This window comes from Panthera leo, chromosome B3, assembly GCF_018350215.1.
Source record: "Panthera leo isolate Ple1 chromosome B3, P.leo_Ple1_pat1.1, whole genome shotgun sequence".
Classification (NCBI taxonomy): Eukaryota; Metazoa; Chordata; class Mammalia; order Carnivora; family Felidae; genus Panthera; species Panthera leo.
The window spans coordinates 60,975,153-60,996,630 of NC_056684.1; the positions used below are offsets into that span (position 1 = coordinate 60,975,153).

The 21,478-nt window shown below is 45.2% G+C and overlaps 1 protein-coding gene across 1 annotated transcript in view; it reads left to right on the top strand.

Moving 5' to 3' along the window:
- The window catches only part of EHD4 (EH domain containing 4), an 87,832-nt gene that overhangs the window by 26,085 nt on the left and 40,269 nt on the right, over positions 1-21,478 (top strand). Inside the window, exon 3 of the mRNA XM_042942305.1 lies at positions 5,129-5,226. Coding sequence (XP_042798239.1) covers positions 5,129-5,226 — 98 coding nt within the window. The remainder of the gene's footprint in view (positions 1-5,128; positions 5,227-21,478) is intronic.

A 21,478-nucleotide genomic window follows, 5' to 3' on the forward strand; every position in this document is an offset into this window, starting at 1 on the left:
AGCCGCAGACATTGTTTTTCGTTTAGGATCTAGTTTAGTGTTAATTTTAAATTGTAATCATCCACAGGCCGCCTGGGTGGCTCAGTAGTTTAAGTGTCCAATTGTTGGTTTTGGCTCAGGTCATGATCCCAGATCAAGCCCCACATAGGGCTCTGTGCTGATACACAGAGCCTGCTTCGGAGTCTCTCTGTCTCTGTCTCTCTCTCTCTCTCTCTGCTCTTTCCCTGCTCATGCTCTCTCTTTCTCAAAATAAATAAACTTAAAAAAATAATTGTAGTCATCCACAGAAGAAATTTTTAATCTCATTTACTTCCTCATTGCCTCTGTTTCCTTTTGAAAAGTAACTTTTATCAGTGGCCCTAGGGATTTTGAGCTAAAGGAATCTGAAGGGTACTTCTGTGCACCCGTCCATTTAGCCAGTCCTGATGATGGTGGTGATAAAAACAAAAACCCCACTATCTCACATTTGCATGATGATTTAGCAATAATAGAATACTTATGTGTAATTTTGGACTTATATTGTATTTTTTGCCTCTCTGTAATTAAATGAGACTTTAGCAGTGGAGGTTTTTGTTTTGTTTTGTTTTGTTTTGTTTTTTAAATATATGAATGTTACATAGTCACTTAGTCCCATTGGGAGTTTTTTTTAACAGATGTAGTTCAAGTATACAGCATCAGTCCAGATACAAGCTGGCTCTGTCAGCTAATTTAGCCTCAGAGATTAAGGAAAATAGACTTTTGCCAAGAATCACCAGCAAATTTGTTTTTTTTTTTTTAAATCTGAATGATTAACTGGCTCTGTTTGTTTACTTCTTTGTTTTATGGCATGCTTATCCATAATAATCCCCCTGAAGCACTTCCCATTAATCTTTAACCTCAAGATTTGTGGTAGCTGCCAGGTCATTAACCGTAGTTCTTCATTGGCAGCTGCCTGCACGGTCCTGGCCCTGACATTCCAGAAAACCAGTCTTTCTCCCTGGACTTCCCTGGTGTGGGAGTCAGGAAAGAGAGGCTTGGTTTAGAAAAGTATCATCCTTAGGTTGGACCACATGAAATTGCCAATATTCCACCATCTTTTACTTGTAAAAGATGTAAGTAATTCTGTAACAGTGGTAATTCTGTAAGATTCAATCTAAGAGGTAACTGTGGGCTTTTTATAGTCTGGATGTGAAATTCTTCCTGGGCAGTGGAAGGTTAGATCAGCTTTTGTGATAGGACCATGTAACAAGAACTATGATATTTTAATGTAACAATTATCATGGGTTGGTTGTCAAAGTCTTTTTGTGTCTGGTGTGCTGTTTACTATGCCTTACTCTAATCAGTGAGTGAGCTGTGGTTGAAGAAGATGCTTTGAAACTGCACGATACTCTCTCCATTGTCAGCATCCATTTATTTGAACCTGATGACAACCTGGGAGCTCTGGGGCTGGTAGAATTGCTCAGACACCTAGAGCTTACAACATGAGTAAGCAAGGGCTTCTGCTTCCAGGCCCTCCAGCAGTGGGCCCAGAGCAAGTCACAAGGGAGCCTCGGGTGGGGAGTTCCAGGGCTACAGCACGTCACTCCCTTGTTTTGGAATGTCGCCCTCTATGATAAGGCACAGAGCAGTGGCTCAAATGCACGAAATGCTGGTAGCAGCCTAGTAGTCGAAAACCTGGGCCTGAGTCCAAACTAGTGGGTTAGATACCAGTTCCATCCCTTACAGCCATGTGACTTGGCATGTGCCCCAGTCTCCTCCTGCGTAAATGGCAGTGCACAGCCCCTACCTCTCAGGTTGTGGCAAGGATTAAGTGAGTTAATGTCTACAGAAAGTATCTAGAGCATTGCCTGATACATAGTGAGTGGGCACTAAATGTTTGTGCCATTTTATTACTACTGTAATTGCTAGATATCACTATATTGCTTGGAAACCAAAAGCAGCATTAGGGCACTGCCTGGTTCTTTTTAAATATTGATCATCGAATTGGAATGCTAGCATTTAGAGGCAACTTAAAAATCACTGATCCTCTCACTTCCTTGTTTTACTAGGCAGCAAGACCTTATAGCCCAGACTATTCCTTTATCCAGCCCCCTTTCTGCTACCCCTGAGCCTTTGGGGTGTGGGAGTGGCAGGGAATGGGGGTCAAGCACAGGGTTTGGGCTCATCCTCCCCTCCTCTTATCAGAACAAGATGCATCAGGTCAGCCCTGAATGAGGAAACACTCCGTAATGGCTTCTGTGAGGCTCCTGGGCTTAGCCAGCACATGTCTGCGTATTTTGTGTGAAATGTAGAAAGCAAGGCACAGGTACATTTATGTTAGTCACTCTGGCAAGGGTAGGAAATCCATCTTGGGATAGCAAATCTGTGATTGGGAACATTTCAGCACACAAACATAAGCAAGAAAGGCCTGACCGAGGGCTGACAAGAAGACACCCAGTAAATAACCTTTTTTTTACCTTGCTTTCTTAAAGCTTAAAAGTTAGTGTTCCATTAGGGTTTTTTCTGGTTACAATATAATTATTTAAGAAAATATGTGTGGTTCCAACCCCAGTGTATGAGGCCTGCCCCCACATGGGGGTCTGAAAGCTGACTTCTGCTCTGTGCGCCCCCCTACCTCCCCACCCCTGCCCCCCACCCCCACCACCATCACCCCAGTCCTTCCCCCTCCCCCACGAGGCTTCCTTGCTTTCTTTCATGGAGTGTAGTCTGCTTTTACACACACAACCCAACCATGCCCTCTCAGGACGCTCCTGGAGAGCTCCCTGCTCCTCTCCCCCCCCCATCTTCTCCCCACTCTCCCCTGCCCCTCTCCTTCCTCCCTTCTCTTCCCCCTCCTCCCTTTTTCTGCAATTACCCCTGTGGGCCACTCAGCCTGCTGTCTTGTTTATTGTGTGGTAATGTCACCACATCTGACCACATCTTGGTTTGTGGCTCACAGATTTTGTCTCTGCTGTTGAGTCAGGAGGCAGGGGAGTTGTCGAAAGTTTGTCACTTTGCAGAGAGGGAGTGGACAGTTTATAAATTTTGAATCCCTCTGTTAACTTCACACTAGAATCTAGGGGTTTTGTGTTTTGGAAAAATTGATATTGAGTGTGAGCTTGTGGTTTTGGAGAAAGGTCAGCCTCTCACAGGAATACTTTACGTAAAATAGTTTCGCATATGTGCGATTCTTCAGCACTGTCAAATACCTCAAGCCATCTAATAAAAAGGATGGGACTGTGGTAAGAGACTGAATCGGTACTGACAAGAAACGCGGTCTACCGCGGATGTGCTCAGAACTCTGTTCCTACCTCGATTCTAGAGCATTACATGCGGTGGTTTTCTTTTTTTTTCTTTGTGAACTTACAAAGAACGAATGCTTCGTTATCTCTGTGTACTTTATTTTCATGGGTCTGCTCTCCCAGTGTTGGGCAGCGGGGTTTACTTACAGGTCTGGAGGATGCACGATGGGCAGGAGAAAATCAGAAATGAGGGGCTTTTCTTAAATTAACTTGGCCCTTTATTTTTAACGTTGTGAGCTTTTTAACTTTATGGATTCAGTTCTACTCAGCTGACATCAGAAATATTAGTCTGTGGTCTCCAGCCAGCCATGCATTAACGATATGACCTCAAGATGTCATAACTCCTTTGTGCTTCAACTTTTCCAGCTGCAAAATGATGATAGTATCTTTTCCTACATTTTCCTGGGCTGACTTGAAAAGGTAGGAAAGAATGTGTAGGAAACTTGTCCTGAGCACCTTCAAAACAAGCTGATTTGAAATGTCAGTAATTGTACCTCTTGCTCAGGACTGCCCACCCCTCGCCATGCGGCTGCGCCCCCACCCTGCCCGTGGGGCTGTGCCGGCCCCGTGTGCACTGTGAAGGCCAGCATGGCATCCCTGTCCTGCATTCCCAGCATACTTACTTTCTGAGTGATCCCACCAGTTCCCCTGAATGGAAGAATTGAGCTTTCACAGAGGGTTTTCCAGCTTTCTGCCCACACAGATGCAGAAGTTAGCCATTTACAATACAGGAAAAGGGGAGGCACTCTCTCTGCAGTGTCTGCCTGAGAACAGACACAGTGCCTACCAGAGAGCCACCTTGAGCCCTGCTGCCTGGGTGAAAAAGTATCAAAGTGTTTCCTTCCGCTACTCTAGAGTTACTCAGTATTACAGCTAAAAAGGACCTCACCAGTCCCTGTCCAAGTGTCTCCATTTATACATAAGGACACAGGCCCAGAGCCGGGAAGCCCTTGTCCAGGATCCCACAGCAAATTTCTGACAAAGGCTGAGCTGAGCCTGCACCCAGTCTGCTGACCCACAGGCCATATTTTTCTTCCACTCCCCTCTGCTTCCATGAGGTGGAAACCAGGGCAGCTGAGAGCAGGAGGATTGGGATGAGAAGGAAGAGACGGTGACAGGCAAGTGAGGGCCAAGGAAAGAGGCTTGAGACGCTTGGCCAGGACTCTTCCCCGCCCCTGCCACTCTGTCCACTCTTAGGGTATCCCTTGGTTTCCAAAGCACCTGGAGGATTTGGGGTATTACCCACAGGTGCTTGCCCTGTGCTGGGCCTGAAGCCATATGGGCACTGGCCTGGATGCTGAGCCCCCAGGCCACTGGTACTTCCACTGTCCCAGTAGGGAGTGGGCAGCAGCCGGGCAGGGAGCTTGGACAGTGGGCAGTGACCCTGGAGGAGTCATGAGATTCCCCGGGGAGGAGAAGCCCGGGATGTTTGGCCAAGGAGAAGCCTGGAGAAGGGGCAGGCGATGCTGACGGGCTTGGGTCAAGCTAACCTAGGCTTAAGTTCCAGCCCTGAGTGATGCTGAGTAAGTTACTTACCTTCTATGATGTTAACAGGAATTTCTTCCTCAAGGGGTTCCTGTGAGGAACAAATGAGACGATGTTTGTAAACATCAAGTGTTCAGCAAATATCAGCTCAAATCAAAATTAACAGTTAAGGATCTGGTGGCTGGTGGCAGCAGGTACCAAGGCACCTTCCCACACCTGCCCAAGGGTCCGGCATCCCGTCCCCATGGCCCCAGTGGAGGTGCTGTCAATGCCCTGCAAGTTCCCGCTGTACAGACCATGTCGGTAACCTTGAGAGGCCAAGGAACTCTTCAGAGCTCAGAGATATGTAGTTCCTGATCCCACATTTGATCCCTTTCTTCCAGATTCATGTGCTCCCAGCTGCCCAATCAGGTCCTGAAGAGCATCAGCATCATCGACAGTCCCGGCATCCTGTCTGGGGAGAAGCAGCGCATCAGCCGAGGTCAGTGCCCACCCCTGTCCCAACCCTCCTCTGCTGCTGCTGAGGCTCGCTATCATGCCAGGGGAGGGTTTCTGTTTCTGTCAGATTCTGTCCACCCCACCCCACCCCCTCAACCAGGATGCCTCCAGCAGCCCTGGGAAGCTCAGGTGTCCAGAGCTGTAGGGCTCTGAGAAGCCACCAGGATGCATGGCATCAAAGGTTCTCATTTCAACTGAAAAACTTTCTGGTAATCTCTTCATTCCTTTAAACACTGCCATTTGCCACTAGTGCCTACCTAGTGTAAATCTTCTCAGAGGGGACATGCATATCACTACTAACCATTCCCTTAGACATGGGAATAAAGGAGATAGGTAGTCACGGCCAGGGAGAGAAGCCCTTCCCCTGTTCGTCCTCCCTTCCCTGTTGGCACATGGCCCGTGGCCTCTGTGGCACCCTTGTGATGAGTCAGCCCTTATTGGTATCTGTGGAGCCAGACACTATGCTGCGTGCTGGGGATGCAGCAAAAACAGGTACGGTTAGTTTCTGCCCTCAAGGAGCTAATGTTCTAATGAGGAAGACAGATGTAAATCGAGTCGTCATAGGGAAACAGAAAATGAGACCTGAGGGGTGCCAGGGTGGCTCAGTCAGTTAAGTGTCTGACTTCAGCTCAGGTCGTGATCTCTCAGTTCGTGAGTTCCAGCCCCGCACCCGGCTCACTGCTGTTAGTGTAGATCCCGCTTCAGATCCTTTGTCCCCCTCTCTCTTTGCCCCTCCTCTGCTTGTGCTCTCTCTATCTCAAAATAAATAAATAAACTTAAAAAAAAAAGAGAGAGAGAGAGAGAGAGAGAACTGGGATAAGTGCTCTGAGATGAGGGCCTTGTGTCGAGGGTGGAAGGGGACCTGGCCTGGCCTTGGGGTGTTGGGAAAGATGCCCCATGGAAGCGACATTTGAGCCAAGACCTGGAGGGTGAGTAGGAACTCCCTAAGGGAGGCCTGCAGTGGGGAAGGAGAGACTAGAAGGTGTTCAGAGATGAACAGAGAGTAGAAAATGCTTGTGAAGGATGGTGAATTTGGGCTTCTTCAGCCACCTAAAAACAAGGCTGAGCCCTAACCTTGTCTAGCCCTGTGCACTGTGGTTAAATAGATGGGCCTGCTCTCTCCCCCGCCCTCCTGGAGAAGGGGCCATCAGGGGCGGCCCCGAGGACATAGCTTGCTCACAGTGAGGAGATGCCTGGCTGGGAGGGTGCTAGGTTGGATTCCCGCAGTCACAGAGGCAGGTCAGGTGCCCCTGGCCCTTGAAACAAAGTCTAGTCCTTCAAAGCTTTGCTAGGAGGGAAAAGACAGAGCAGATGAATTGCTGCTTCCACTTGTCCCTGATAACTCTTCACAACTCCTTGAATAGCAAGTCAGTAAAACTGTGTTTAGAAGTGCCAGGGTTGAGCGGTGACCTGTCTGGGGTCATGGCCTGGGGTTCTGGCTAGGCAGTGGACTCCCCCCGCCCTAATGAAGCAGAAGTACAGCTACGTAGGCTGCGGGGACACTCCCAGGAGCTAGAAAGCAAGGTTCCAAGATGGGTAAAGAAAGGCTCCCAAGGTCTGCAAGCCCTCCTTTCTCATGGCATTTCAGGAATGCTGACTTTGCAGCCTCCACGGACTCTCAGAGAGCTCGGGACCGCTTTGCTGGGCCTTCACCCATTCGGTCAGGGACTCCGTGGGCAATTAGGCCTCCCTGAGGCCTCCAAGTACCTTGCTTATAGAAAAACCCAGCATAATACTATTCTTTTCTCATAAATGTCTGTTAGTTATATTTTCTGTCATAAAGGTAATGTTTGTTATGAAGGATTCAAGCAATGAATAGGGACATACAAAATCTGTCACAATTGACCATTGTTACTGGTGTTCTCCAGCTCCTTAGAGACTTTTTCCTGTGCATATACGAACATATTATTTTTAACAGAAATGCGATTTCCAAGCACATTTTCTACCACTTGATTTTTTGCCGTAATGGTCTTTCACAAACATCATTCCATGCCAGTATGTCCAAATTACTTTATTCCTCTTAACAGCTGTTTCGTGTCCATCAAAGGGACATAACATGGTGTATTTAACCAATTTGTGGATCTTGTGATGGCTAATAATCTTTCACTGTTATAAATACTGCCACAGATAGACATCATTTTTGTACCTTTATGCCTCAATGCCAATAGATTTTTTTTTTTTTAAGAGCCAGTTTAGGACCACTCCTTTGGCACCATAAAAGTTGCTCTGCAGATAAAATGTTTTGTTTTAAAACGAAAATAAAGCAAACCCGTGTCCCGCAGCTTTTCTGAGCCATCCATGTTTTACTGCATCTACCACTTGGCCAATTCTAATCACCCACATTCTTCAGGGTTTCTTCTTTGCTGAGCAATTACAAGTGTCTTTCAGACTACAGATTCTTTATAGTAGTGTAGCATGGGGTGATGCTTTCAGGATGCTTTGAAGACCAGTTCTTTTTAACACTTTATAGGAATCTGATTCATATCCTGGCCCAGTACTTCCTCACATCCTGTGCACAGAAATAGCACATACGGTTCCAAGCGGGCAGTGTTCAGGCGGACCCTGCCACCCTGACATATACAGCAGCTGGTGGGGAAGGACCGAGAGCTGCAAACAATGACAGCGTTCTGCACTGTGGCTCAAGTTCCCAAGCTTGAGTACCAGACTGTGTTTGGGACAGTTGGTGGCTGGAGACAGTTTTAGCACATTAACTCCAAAGAGTCTATACTGCTTTAGAGCTGCTTTAGCTGATACTTTTGCAGACAGTGCTACATTCTGATTCAGACTCCTCCTGCTTCCATCCGTCCAGCTTCATAAATCACACCACCACCTTCACTGGTCGCTTATGTCAACATTGGATGAGGTGGCAGATACAAATTGTGACCCCGCAGGACATTTGGAACATCTGCTATTGACTTTATTAGCGGGGCTTTGACTTCCTTACGGGTGTTTTGTCTGTAAAAGAGGAAAGGTAGCAGCTGCTGTGCCTTCTCCTTGTCCCTTGGTGCAGTTGATGAATTAACCCTCAACAAGCAGGTCCCACTTTAGGGGCTCAGTCATCTAACCCTCTGACTCTTGATTTCGGGTCAGGTCGTGATCGAGCCCTGCATCAGGCTCTGTGCTAAGCATGGAGCCTGCTTGGGATTCTCTTTCTCTCCCTCCACTCCTCTCCCTCACTCACGCGCACTCTTTCTCTCTCTGAAATTAAAAAGAAAAAAAAAAGTCTCTTTAGGTGCGTATCCGTAATAGCAGTGCGAGAACAGCCACCGTGTGCTGAGCTGTATGTCTGCACCAGGCTAATCCTGGGGATTTGCTGTCTACGTTAAACCTGCTCATACTCACACACTGACAGAAGCTCGGCCCTGGCCAAGTAAACCGCACGTGCCCTCACTCCCCTGGGAAAGCAGAGCCTTCCAACGATCACGAGAACTCTTTCCCCAGCTGCTAGGCAGATGGGTGACTGAGCTTGACATCTGGGGAGTGAACAGTAAACATTGTTGACAGGGTGCTACTTCTGGAGAATAGGCTCAGAGGATGGGTGCTTCAGGCAGTCGCCAAAAGCTGAAGATGTTGTGGGTCCACCCTCTAGCTGCAGGGCTCTGCAGCCCTGGCTGAGAGTGAGAGCACTCTGGGTAGGTGGTGCGGCTGCGGGGGAGGCGGTGAGGGGCCGGTGACTGCTGAGCACCCCCAGGAAGACGTGCTGACTGTACCACACCCAGAGATCTCCCCATCAGCATAGGAAAAGGCCGAGGGCAGATGGAGTGGTGAAGCATTGTGCTACCTTGCTGGGAGTCGAATGGGAAGGCGGGACTAGAACTGACAAGCTGGCCCCACATCATCATTGGCATCCTCCAGGAACCCCCACGGTGTTGCCCAGGTGTCCAGAGCTCTAGGGGCCAGATGGTCAGTGAGGGTGCAGCTCTAGGAAGGAATCCTGATGTGTTAGTGGTGATAGCAAAAATAGGGACTCTCAACACAGGGTTCAGTAGTATAATCTCACCTCACCCGCAGCTCCATTCTTCCTGGCTTATTTCTGTCTCCTGACATAACTCTGGTTCCCTTGTATCTGGTGCTGAGTAGAGAGAGAATTGTGATCAGAAGGAGGACATAGTGTTCATTCATGGCTCCTCTCTAAGCCAAAGTCGTAGGTGACGGGAAGAAACACTCGACATTTCTACATGACAGTTCATATCTTGTGGTCTCAGGTTTGAGGCAAAACATGGCAGATCCACTCTTATGTCAGAAGTAACTTTTACCAAACAACAAGTGTTGGCGAGGATGTGGGCAAAAAGGAACCATCGTGCACTATTGGTGGGAAGGCAAACTGGCATACCCGCTGTGGAAAATAATTTGGAGATTCCTCAAAAAATTAAAAATAGAACTACCCTACAATCCAGTAATCACATTACTTGGTATTTACCCAAAAAACACAAAAACACTAATTCAAAGTGACACATGCATCCCTATGTTTATTGCAGCATTATCTACAATAGCTAGACTATGGAAGCGGCCCAAGTGTCCATCAATAGATGAATGGGTAAAGAAGATGTGGTGTGTATATATACCATGGAATATTATTCAGCCATAAAAAAGCATGAAATTTTGCCATTTACAACAACATGGATAGAGCTAGAGAGGATAATGCTAAATGAAATAAGTCAGAGAAAGACAAATACCATATCTTATATGTGGAATTTAAGAAACAAATGAGTAAAAGAAAAAGAGAGAGAGAGAAACCAAAAAATAGATTCTTAATTATAGAGAACAAACCATTGGTTCCCAAATGGGGGGATGGGTGAAATAGGCAATGAAGATTGAAAGAAAGAGAGAAAGGAAGACGGAGGGAGGAAGGGAAGACAGAAGGAAGGAAGGAGGAAGGAAGGAAGGAAAGAAGGGAGGAAGAGAGGAAGGAAGAAAAGGAAGGAAGGGAGGGAAAGAGAAAGAGAGGAAGGAAGGAAGGAAGGAAGGAAGGAAGGAAGGAAGGAAGAGGTGACCTTTACCAACTAGAATGTGCCTCAGCCCATCCTTGTCCTCATCAGAATCTTAACACCAGCCCTAGAAATCAGATCACTGGACCCCTTGCCTCCCTGCTGGGTTTTCACAGTAAAACAAGAATGCACAGTCAACATTTGGGGGGAGTGTTACCTAAATCTGTTTGGAAGCTCTATAAATAAAACCCACCAGGATAATTGATTTTGAAACAATGTTTAGTATACTCCATATGGAAACCCATTATCCTTCAGATGTTCCTTGCTTTAATTATAGTTAGCAGAAAATCTTTAGGAACAAAGGATTGAGTTCCGTGACTAAACTGTAGCTTTCTTGGCTGACATAAAGAATATCCATCATGCATGGATAAAAATGTTCTGATATATTTATAATAATTTTATGCTAATCAAGTAATAGCTACCTAAAAGTCCTACAAGCTTTTCCTGATTCTTGTAGTCAATAAAAGACTGTTTCAATTCTCAAGATTTTCTAAATTATTTGCTTGAAAGGTATGAGTAAAATGTGAGTCGGGTCACTTTTAGGAAACATCTTTTGCCCCTCATGACAACATCCAGGTTTTTGACTTTATGTGATGAGAAAAGAGAGCACACTTACCCACACATCCTTATTTTCATTCCTACTCTCTTATTATTCTGGCTCCTGGCCTGTTTACTTTCCAAAATACTGTTTATTCATGCTGAACCTAAACATCATCTAGGACTTATTTCTAGACGTGGCATGAACACAAGTGTGTTCCCAACTCCTGGTACAAACCTCTGGGTTCTGGTTCTCATCATAATGTCCCGGTCTGACAAGGAGAACACTGTGAAAGAAACCTAATGGAGCACCTGGTGTACGTGCCCATCTATTTAGCATGTAAGCATGTGGAGGCTCTGTTTTGGCAGTGAATAATTACTCCTGTGATTTCCTGAAAGCATGAGGTTTTGTGATGCCTTCAACAGACTTCACTTTGGTAAACAAAAGTAACACAATTGTCCTCTTTTAACAATTTACATGACTCTAGGGGTGCCTGGAGGACCCTAGGGTGGCTCAGTCGGTTAAGCGTTGACTCTTGGTTTCAGCTTAGGTCATAATCTCATGGTCCATGAGTTTGAGCCCCGAATCGGGTTCTGTGCTGACAGTGTGGAGCCTGATTGGGATTCTCTCTGTCCCTTTCTCTCTGCCCCTCCCCTGCTCTCTCTTTCTGCCTCTCTCTCTCTCTCTCTCTCTCAAAAATGAATGAATGAATGAATGAATGAATGAATGAATGAATGAATTTTTTAAAAATTCTAAATAACTCTTAAAGAAAAAACTCTTGGTCTTAATTTTCCAACAAATCTATCTGTTCCTCCAGGAACAGCACCCTGTCAATGAAAAATCTGAGAGTATCTTCTTCTGATGTCTAAGTCCTTCACTGTATAAGCCTTTCTCTTTATAAGTCAACAAATACAACTGAGTAGGTAGGAAAAAATAAAAAGGCAGAAAGTGTCCTGCTAGTAAACAATAAATTATGGTAGTACATTCAACAGAAGGAATCGAACTGTGCTTCAAATAACAGAACAATCACATTAGCTTCAAAAATCATTGATTGATGTTTTAGTATTTACATACAGACACCCTTAAGTCCTCTTGATTTTAGCAACATAAAGGAAGGCCCTCAAGATTAAAAAAGGCATCTGAAGACATATGACAGGATATGTGAATAAGCAGTTTCAAGGGTCTGACAACTCAGCAAAAGCTCCCAAAACATAATATCACAAAAGAACCGACAGACCCAGGGAAAGGGGATGTGCAAATCCAACCTGGAATTAATTAATAAAAGTGCAGGAAAAATAGCAAAGGTACAAACAAACTGTAATCAAGAGCGTACAGACACTCCTATTTAACAGGCCTTTGGAAGTTGGAAGACAAAAAGCCAGATTTTGAAGGTGGCCCAAGAAAGGAGAGAGAATATTTAGGGCTGCCTGATAAAAATGACTTCCTCTCTCAGGCTTAGGGACCCACAGGGCCCAGGGGGACAACAGACACATACACAAGAGGAAGGAGTCTTTTCCCTAAAAGAATGAGATATAGCTCAGGAGCATCCCAGCTTTTCTGCAACACCAGAGACTGCGGTGACATGACCTCACTGGACATGTGGCCCTCATAGGTGCTATTCCTGTCCCCAACTCCCCACCCCATGATTGATATAGGGCTTCTTGATTTTTTGTTTTGTTTCTTGGGGTTTGGGTCTAACCACAGTTCATGCTCTCTTAGGTCCTCTCCTTGTCCACTGTGGCTCCTCCCAGCTTCAGGGCATTCCCAGGCTTCATCAGCATGTCCTTGGACCTTCACCCTTGGATCTAGAAGTTGGGCAGAGAGGGCTCAAGAAAGAGCAAGCTTTGAGGCACACCAATAGAGACTGCCCACTAGATTGACAGCAGTTCATTAAGGAACAAGTTCCTCTGAGATGTATTAAGCTCTTATGTGCCGTGAACCAAGCTAGGAACTGAGAGCATAAAGGTGAACAAGGTACGCCCCTGCCTGGAGTGGCTGCTGCCTAGTGTGGTCAGCCAGCCAGTCACTGATGCACCAGATTGTCACCTCAATACACTTACTACCCATTCAACCAACAGCAGGACAAAAAATGGACATGGTCACTGCCCTTATGGAATTTAAATTCTGATGGGAGGGTCTGATAAGACCAGCAGGTGGGTGAATGAATAAATCATTGTAAATAGTCATGAGGTACAGGAAGGAAACAGATGAGACACCAAGTTCAACAATAGGGGCTGAGGTAGAGCTGCCCTACTCTCCAAGCTGACTGTGGCTGAAAGCTCAGAGGAAACCAGTCTTCCGAGTGGGGTGGGGCAAGGTTTTACAAGTTTGGTCTGACCACATTGTCTATTCAGATATGTCCCACCTGATATATAAGGAATATATAATATAATAGATATTCAGCTGTCAGATATTTACACATGGATTTCAGTTCCTGAATATTCATGTTTTGTTTTATTTTATTTTATTTTATTTTATTTTATTTTATTTTATTTTATTTTATTTTATTTTATTTTTTTCCCTGAGGTCTCTTCTATTGCCTACATCAACCAGTCTGTAAACCCAGAATCAAACAAATCACTTTCCTGGGTCCAGTCAAGGGACTGAAGTCCTGAATGTAGTATAGCGGGAAGCATGGACAATCGAAATGGACTCCCTGGGTCTAGTTCGGCTTAGCCATGTACACCACTTGCATGGCCTCGGGGAAGTTGTGAGTCTCTCTGTAAAAGGAGAGTAACAGTACTTCATGCATCATGTTGTTGTAATTGAGTTAATACATAGAAAGCAGAAAACGATGCCCCACCTAGCACACAGTAAGTGCTCAATACATGTTAGCTGTTATTACTTGCATCATATTATTGCATTATTGTTGTTGTTACTGTTGAAGGCCAAGGAGTTTTCAAAGGCTGAGTTTAATCAGCCTTTATATTGGTTTATATTGGTTTCTCACCTCTTGAAGTCTTCTGTCTCATAGAGTAGGACAAATTTTTGTCAAGTTATCTGAAATGTAGAGTTTGCTGTTTGGGGACTGAATATTCTATTTTTAGATAAGTGTTCCTACCTTTTTCCCCACATACCTTGGTTATTTTATTGATGGTTACCTTTTAAATTTTGAAACCATATGTCCCTCTAGCCATAGAGAATAGATAGCACTTTAATTGATTGTCCAGTTTAAAAAATATTAGATGAAAGAGAATTTTTTTATTTTTTTAAAGTTTATTTATTTATTTGGAGAGAGTGATAGAGAGCATGTGTGAGTGGGAAGAGGCAGAGAGAGAGAGAGAGGGAGAGAGAGAGAATCCCAAACAGGCTCCGTGCTGTCAGCATGGAGCCCAACATGGGGCTCAATCTCACCAACTGTGAGATCAGGAACTGAGTTGAAATCAAGAGTTGCATGTTTAACCGACTGAGCCACTCAAGCACCCCTGATGAAAGAAAATTTTAAAATAACAGACTTTTGTGTGTGTGTGTGTGTGTGTGTATGTGATCTTTTTGATATTTTTTTTATTTTAAAAGAAGTGATGGTATAAAAAGTGATGGGTAACTTTAGGGGCATGCTAGAGATATTCATTCAACACACATTTATACAGATTATACACGAGGTGCTAAGCACTGTCCTGGATGCCAGGATTCAAAATGAGTTAGACACAGGCCTTGGCCCAGATACTCATACTCATTTGGGGTGGATGGACCTGCAAAGAAACCACTCTGATCCTGTGTGTTACAGGAGTTCTGGTAAAGAAGTTCAATGAGTAGGGGACCCCACCACCCCCCCAGTGGGTAGTGGACGGTAGGTAGTCAGTGAAGCTGCTAAGAGAAAGGATACTTCTTCTCCCTCTTCCTTTGTTTTTTTTTTTTCTTTTGCATTTTCTCTCTCTTTTTTTAACAAGTAGTGTTTTTTTTTATATATTTAAATATTTTTAAATATTTCTTATATATGTTTTTAATGTATATTTTTATAGTTTTTTTTATATATTTAAAAAGTTGTGCAACCATCCCCACAACCAATTTTAGAATGGTTCCATCACCTCAAAAAGAACTCATTGTACTCATTAGCAATCACTATCAATTCTCCCCCACCCCCTAGACCCTGGCAACCACTAATCTACTTCCTGTCTCTATGGATTTGCCTATTCTGGACATGTCATATAAATGGAATCAAACAATATGTAGCCTTTGTATCTGGCTTTTTTCACTTAGCACAGTGTGTTCAGGGTTCATCCATGTTGTAATGGGTATTAGTATTTCATTCCTTTTTTATGGTCGAATAGCATTTCCTTGTATGGCTCTGTGACATTTTATGAATTTATCAATTGATGGACATTTGGGTTGTTTCCACTTTTCTGGCCATTTTGAATAATGCAGCTATGATTATTCATGTACGAGTTCTTGTGAAAACATACATTTTCAATTCTGTCGGGTATATACCTAAGAGCAGAATTTTTGGGTCATATGGTAACTCAATGTTTTGAGGAATGGCTCAGTTTTCCAAAAAGGCTGCATCATTTTACATTCCCACCAGCACAATATAAGCATTCCAGTTTCTCTCCATCCTCATCAACACTGTTGTTTTGATTAGAACCATCCCGGTAGGTATGAAGTGGTATTTCATTGTGGTTTCAATTTGCATTTCTCTGATGGCTAATGATATTGAACATCTTCTCATGTGCTTTTTTAGCCATTTGTAGATCTTCTTTGAAGAAATGTATATGTAGATTCTTTGCTCATTTTTGATGGATTGTTTGTCTTTTTATTGTTGAGTTTTAATATTCTTTATGTATCCTCTCTACTAGTCAAATATTGATTTGAGAATATTTTGTCTCATGTCCTGGGTTGTCTTTTCACTGTCTTTATGGTATCATCTGAAGCACAAAATTTTTTCATTTTAATGAAAGCTAATTTATCTGTTTTGATTTTTGTCACTTTGCCTAACCCAAGCTCATGAAAATTTAATCCTATATTTTTTCTAAGAGATTCATAGTGCTAGCACTTACATTTAGGTCATTGGTCCATATTAAGTTAATTTTTATTTATGGTGTGAGGTTGGGGTCCACCTTGATTATTTTGCATGTGTGTATCCAGTTGTCCCAGCACCGTTTGTTAAAAAGACAATACTTTCCCCCATTGAATTGTCGTGACACCCGCGTTGAAAATCAGTTGGTTGTAAGGCACCTGGGTGGCTCAGTCAGTTAAGCATCTGACTCTTGATTTAGGCTCAGGTCATGATCTCATGAGATTGAGCCCTACGTCATGTTCTATACTGGGCATGGAACTTACTTAAGATTCTCTCTCTCCCTCTACTGCTTGTGCTCACTCTCTCTCTCTCTTAAAAAAAAAAAAAAAAAAAAAAAAAGGACAAATCAGTTGGCTAGACCTATGGTTTATTTCTGCTCTCTCAATTCTATTTCATTGATCTATATGTATCTAACCTTATGAGACAGCACTTCTTGATCAGAGCTTCCAGGTAAGTCAGTTAGTTCATCAGCCAGCAAGTTCAGGGCCTTATGAGATAGGGTATGGACACAATGAGATGATGGAGTGAAGCTTTTACCACAGCACCTGTCTGGTTCATAGTCAAGAGAAAGGTAACCATGGCTGCCCTTCCTTACTATTGTTACCCTCTCCCACGCAGCAGAAAGGGTGTGTGCAAGAACAGGGGAAGATGTGTGAGCCGAGGTCCTTTCGTGGAACATGAGTTGTGCATGTGGCTGGAATATGGGCGTGTGGTGAGTGGGCACGTGTGACAGGAGAGACTGGGTTTTGTCCTGAAGGCCGCACGAAACACTGAGGAGTGTGAGGTAAAGGGGTGATATGTTAAAGAATTCCGTAGAAGAGAACCTATGCCCTCATGAAGCCATTTTTATATTTAGAGCTTGAGCTCAATGACTTGTTTCAGAGCTTTGTTTGAATTTGGCAGCAAAAAAAAGTGTCCATCCCCAGGGAATGGGGCTGACCACCGATGATTTGTTGGCAGATCCTGTTTTCTGGCCAGTGCTAAGGCCAGTTGGGGTGTGAGGTCTTGGACATCACTCGTTTCTTGGGCCTCCAACAGGAAATCCTGGTTCCTTTTTGTTTCGGGGAAGTTTGCTGACAAATGCATTCATGGCTCCTTTTCCGCCGCTGCCACAGGAAATTCCACACCACAAGTGTTGCTGCTTCTGTCCCTAATGGGAGCCCATCATCACTGTGACTCAGAATGGCATTTACCAAGCCCTGGTAACTATTTTTAGTTTTTATGAATATTTTAAATGCACACTGGATCGCGAGGAACGACTGCTTCTACCAAAACTTCAAACCTACCTGGCCTTTGAAATGAAAAACAACTTTTTTTGGTGGAGAGAAGGTCACTTATCTTACTATCCTGTAGAGAGCAACTCATGATCATCAAACCTTTCATAGACATTGGGATACAGAGGTTAATCAGAGAAAAGGTTTGCTCCTTACTCCTTTAAGTAATAATAATAATAGCTAATACTTACACAGTGCATTGTAAATTGCTTTCCATATAATATTAACTCATTTGCTCCTCACAAAAGCTCTATGAGGTAGGAACTGTTATCATATTTCATAGGAGAGAAGACTGAAGCACAAAGAGGTAAACGGCTTTCCAGAAGGGTGATAGCTTGTCTCAAAAGAAGCCTCATCCTCCCACCACCCCCACCACCGTGAACTGTACCTCCACATATTCATGCCCTCATGTAGTCTCCTCCCCTTGAATCTAGGATGGCCTTCGGACTCACTCTTTGAGGAGAATTCAGCAAGAGTGATGCTTCATGACCCCACATCTAACTCAGAAGTCCTGAAAGTTCCAGCTGGATCTATGTGCAGCCAACTGACATCTAAAAAGTCTAACCACCCCAAAACCACCATACTGTGAGGGAAGTCCAGACTAGTCACATGGAGAGGCCAGGAGGCTCAGGCCGCCTCTAGCCTAGCTGAGGTGTGAGGGAAGAAGCCATCAAGGACACTAGCTCAGGTGAGCCTTCAGATGGTTCCAGCCCCAACTACCATCTGACTATCACCTCATGACACTCCTCAATCTAGAACCACCCAGCTGAGCCCAGTCAGCCCTCAGACCTGAGAAAGTAATAAGTTGTTGTTTAAGCCACTAAGTTTTTTTTAAGTTAGTTTATTTTGAGAGACAGAGACAGCACAAGTGAGAGAGAGAATCCCAACCAGGCTCTGCACTGCCAGCACAGAGCCAGATGCGGGGCCTGAACTCATGAAACTGTGAGATCACTACCTGAGCTGAAACCAAGAGTCAGATGCTTAACTGACTGAGCCACCCAGGCAACCCCTACGCCACTTAGTTTTAAGGTGACTAATAATCAAAACAGCTAGTAAGTGGCTGAGTGGGATTCAAACCAGACAGCCTCGTTCCAGAGTGTGTGCTTTTAACCACAGGAGACAAAGACACAAACCAGGAGAACATCTCTCTCAATCTCTCTCTGTCTCTCTCTCACACAAGCACACAAACACACGCACAAGAAGGCAGCACTGGGGAAGGATACCAGATGGGGCATGTTTTTGTCATTGATGCACTCCCCCTACAAACGCCAAACCTCCTAGGTTTTTTTACCTTCAGCGATTTTTGATGGTAGTCTTTGGGAGACCCCGTACACACTGCCCTGCATTCTCATTCAAAGGATAGTAGAAAGGGAAAGAGGTTTCCTTATATTGAATGTCTGCCGCGCACCAAACTCTGCTGGGTTCCTCCTGGTCCATTTCTCCTTTTTCTTTTTTTTTTTTAATATTTGTTTATTTTTGAAGGAGAGAGAGACAGAGCATGATCAGGGGAGGTGGCAGAGAGAGAGGGAGACACAGAATCCAAACCGGGCTCCAGGCTCCGAGCTGTCTGCACAGAACCCGACGCAAGGCTCCAGCTCACGAGTCATGAGATCATGACCTGAGCTGAAGTCGGATGCTCAACCGACTGAGCCACCCCATCTCCTGGTCCATTTCTTAAGCACATACTATGTGTCAGGTATCAGGCACTTTTAATAGAACAAGATAGACCCTGTCACACCTTCCTGCAGTCTACACCAGGGAGGGCGATGGATGAGCAGAAATACAAAACAAATGCAAGCTCAAACAAAGACTTGAAGAAAGTAATTGCTGAGTGCCACAGCAGGGGTGATCCTACTTTAGATGGGGAGTCAGGGGAGGTGTCTCTGAGGAGGTAGCATTCAGGCTAAGACCTAAAGAGTAAAAGGACTAGCCTGGCAGGGAGTTGGAGGAAGGGCATTGTAGGCAAAGGCCAAGGGTAGGGAAGACCTGACAGGTCCAGGGAAGGCTAGAGGCTCGTTAAGTAGCCAGGAAGTGGTGGGCATTGAGGTCAGGGGGGTGCCCACTGGGGTGAGCTGTTGGCCTGAGGGAAGCACATGAATTTTATTCTGAAAGAAATCAGAAGCCATTGAGGGATGAACTTTTTTAACCTTTTCTTGATTACCTAGAATTATTGCTCTGAGCGTCCAGGAGTTCTTGTACTGAGCAGTAACAGAACCAGCCCTGGGTCTGCCACTCCGCTCCTTTGGGTTTGTTTGGTTGCTTGGTTTTCTCTTCCCTGGTTGTCATGGTCATTTCTTCTTCTGTGGGACCCGTCCTAAGGGCGCCATCTCTCCATCCCCCTTCTGCCCTGGAGCTGATGAGTCCGAATGATGCAATGAAGCCCTCCTGCTGGGATACTCAGGCTCCAGGGAACTTGTTAACAGGCTACTTCTGGCCTCAGCACAAACAACATGGGGGAGTGTGCAGTGGAGCTTGGAAAGCAGCCTGTCCAGGAGTTCTGCTGCAGACAGATCCCCACTTTAGGAATCCGGGGTGGTGCTGAGTCTGCCCTTTCCTGTGTGCTCTGCCGCCCCCAAGCCAAGTGAAAGAAGAAATGATTACAAAGTTGGGAAACCTACCAAAGTGGACTTGAGTTGTGCCCCACATTTGTGTTTCAGTGTGAACGCTGCCCTCTCGGAGGCCAGGATGGAGGATAGGGTAGGGGTGGGGTCCTTGGATGGGGTGGGGGCAGCTCAGCACTCAGCTGGGCTCTGTAACTAACCAACATCCTCCCAGGCGAGGGCTTTGAAAGGAAGCGGAAGTAACTGCCCGCCCCACCGTGGTCCCTGGGCGACCCGGTGACTGCTGTTGCATTAGCCTCTTGGGCACCTGACAGGGAGTCCTGGGCTGACACTGCTGTCCTCTGCCTGTGCCTTCACTCCATGTAGGAGCACCCCCAACATCTCTAGACTTCTTTGAAAGTTAGGAGTTTTAGGAACCTCTAAAGAAAAATAAAGAAGAGATTTCTCATTTACATTTTCAGATGTTCAAAAGTTACTGCTATAATAAGGACATTCTTTTTTTTATTTTTATTTTTTAATGTTTATTTACTTTCGAGAGACAGAGCATGAGCAGGGTAGGGGCAGAGAGAGACAGAGACACAGAATCCAAAGCAGGCTCCAGGCTCTGAGCTGTTAGCACAGAGCCTGATGGGGACTTGAACTCATGAACCACAAGACCATGACCTGAGCTGAAGTTGGATGGTTAACTGACTGAGCCACCCAGGTGCCCAGTGAGGACATTCTTGTTATGTAACCTCCATCCTGATTGTTATGTGTGGGAAAAGCCCTCTCCCCACATTCACTGTGCACCAAAGGAGACCCCCAGACTGGAGGGTGGGAGTGATAGATTGAAAATGAAGGAATAGGGACACCTGGGTGGCTTAGTCAGTTAAGCATCTGACTTTGGCTCAAGTCATGATCTCATGGTTTGTGAGTTCGAGCCCTGCATCGGGGGTGCTCAGAGCCTGGAGCCTGCCTCGGATTCTGTGTCTCCCTCTCTCTCTGCCTCTCCTCTGCTCACACACTGTCAGTCTCTCTCCCTCTCTCTCTCAAAAATAAATATTTTTGAAAAAAATTTTTAAATGAAAAAGAAAATGCAGGATTATAGGTGAAGGTGGAGCTGCATAGTGAGGAGCAACACTGGCCTGTGACGTTTTTCCACTTCCCTTGGCACTTCTGCTTACCAGCTGGGTGACCTGGGCAAGTTACTCCACCTCTGTGAGCCTCAGTCTTCTCCTCTGTAAAATGGGAAGAAACATACTTTCTTCACAGAGTTAGATCTTGTGAGGGTCTGAATAACTGGTGTAAATACCTAAGTGTTCCACAGACTTTAGTAATGAAGCGTGCATTGTGCAAGAGGCCCCAGAGTGTGGCCGGAAGTCAGGTCTCACGCACTGGCACTAGGCGGCTAGGCCTGTTGAGCCAGTGGATGTAGACGCATGCTGAAAATAGGGGCATTTTTGTTTTCCAGGGAAGCAGAGAGGGAGGTGGTGAAATGCAGGCAAGCTCTCTGTGGGCCCTGGCGGAGGCTGACCTGAGTTCAAATCCTGGCACCCCCACTTGACTGTGGGATCCTCAGTTCATGCTTTTATAAAGGGACCAAATTCTCCCTCCCAGGGCTGTTTGAGGATAAAGTGACATAACAACTATTAACCATTCGGCAGTGGTTTAGCTTTGTTCGCTTCATGGAATTAATTGGGCGGTCCCAGAATAGATGGACGGAGTGTGCAAGTTAGCTCGGTCACATGCTCCGACATTTTCCCAGGGAGAGCTGATAGTGGCAGGTACTGGGACTCAGTCCGGCAAGGACCTTGCTTTTCCAGGAAACCAAAAACGGAGAGGGAACGATAAAGGAAATATGTGAACTTGACAATAGGCCTG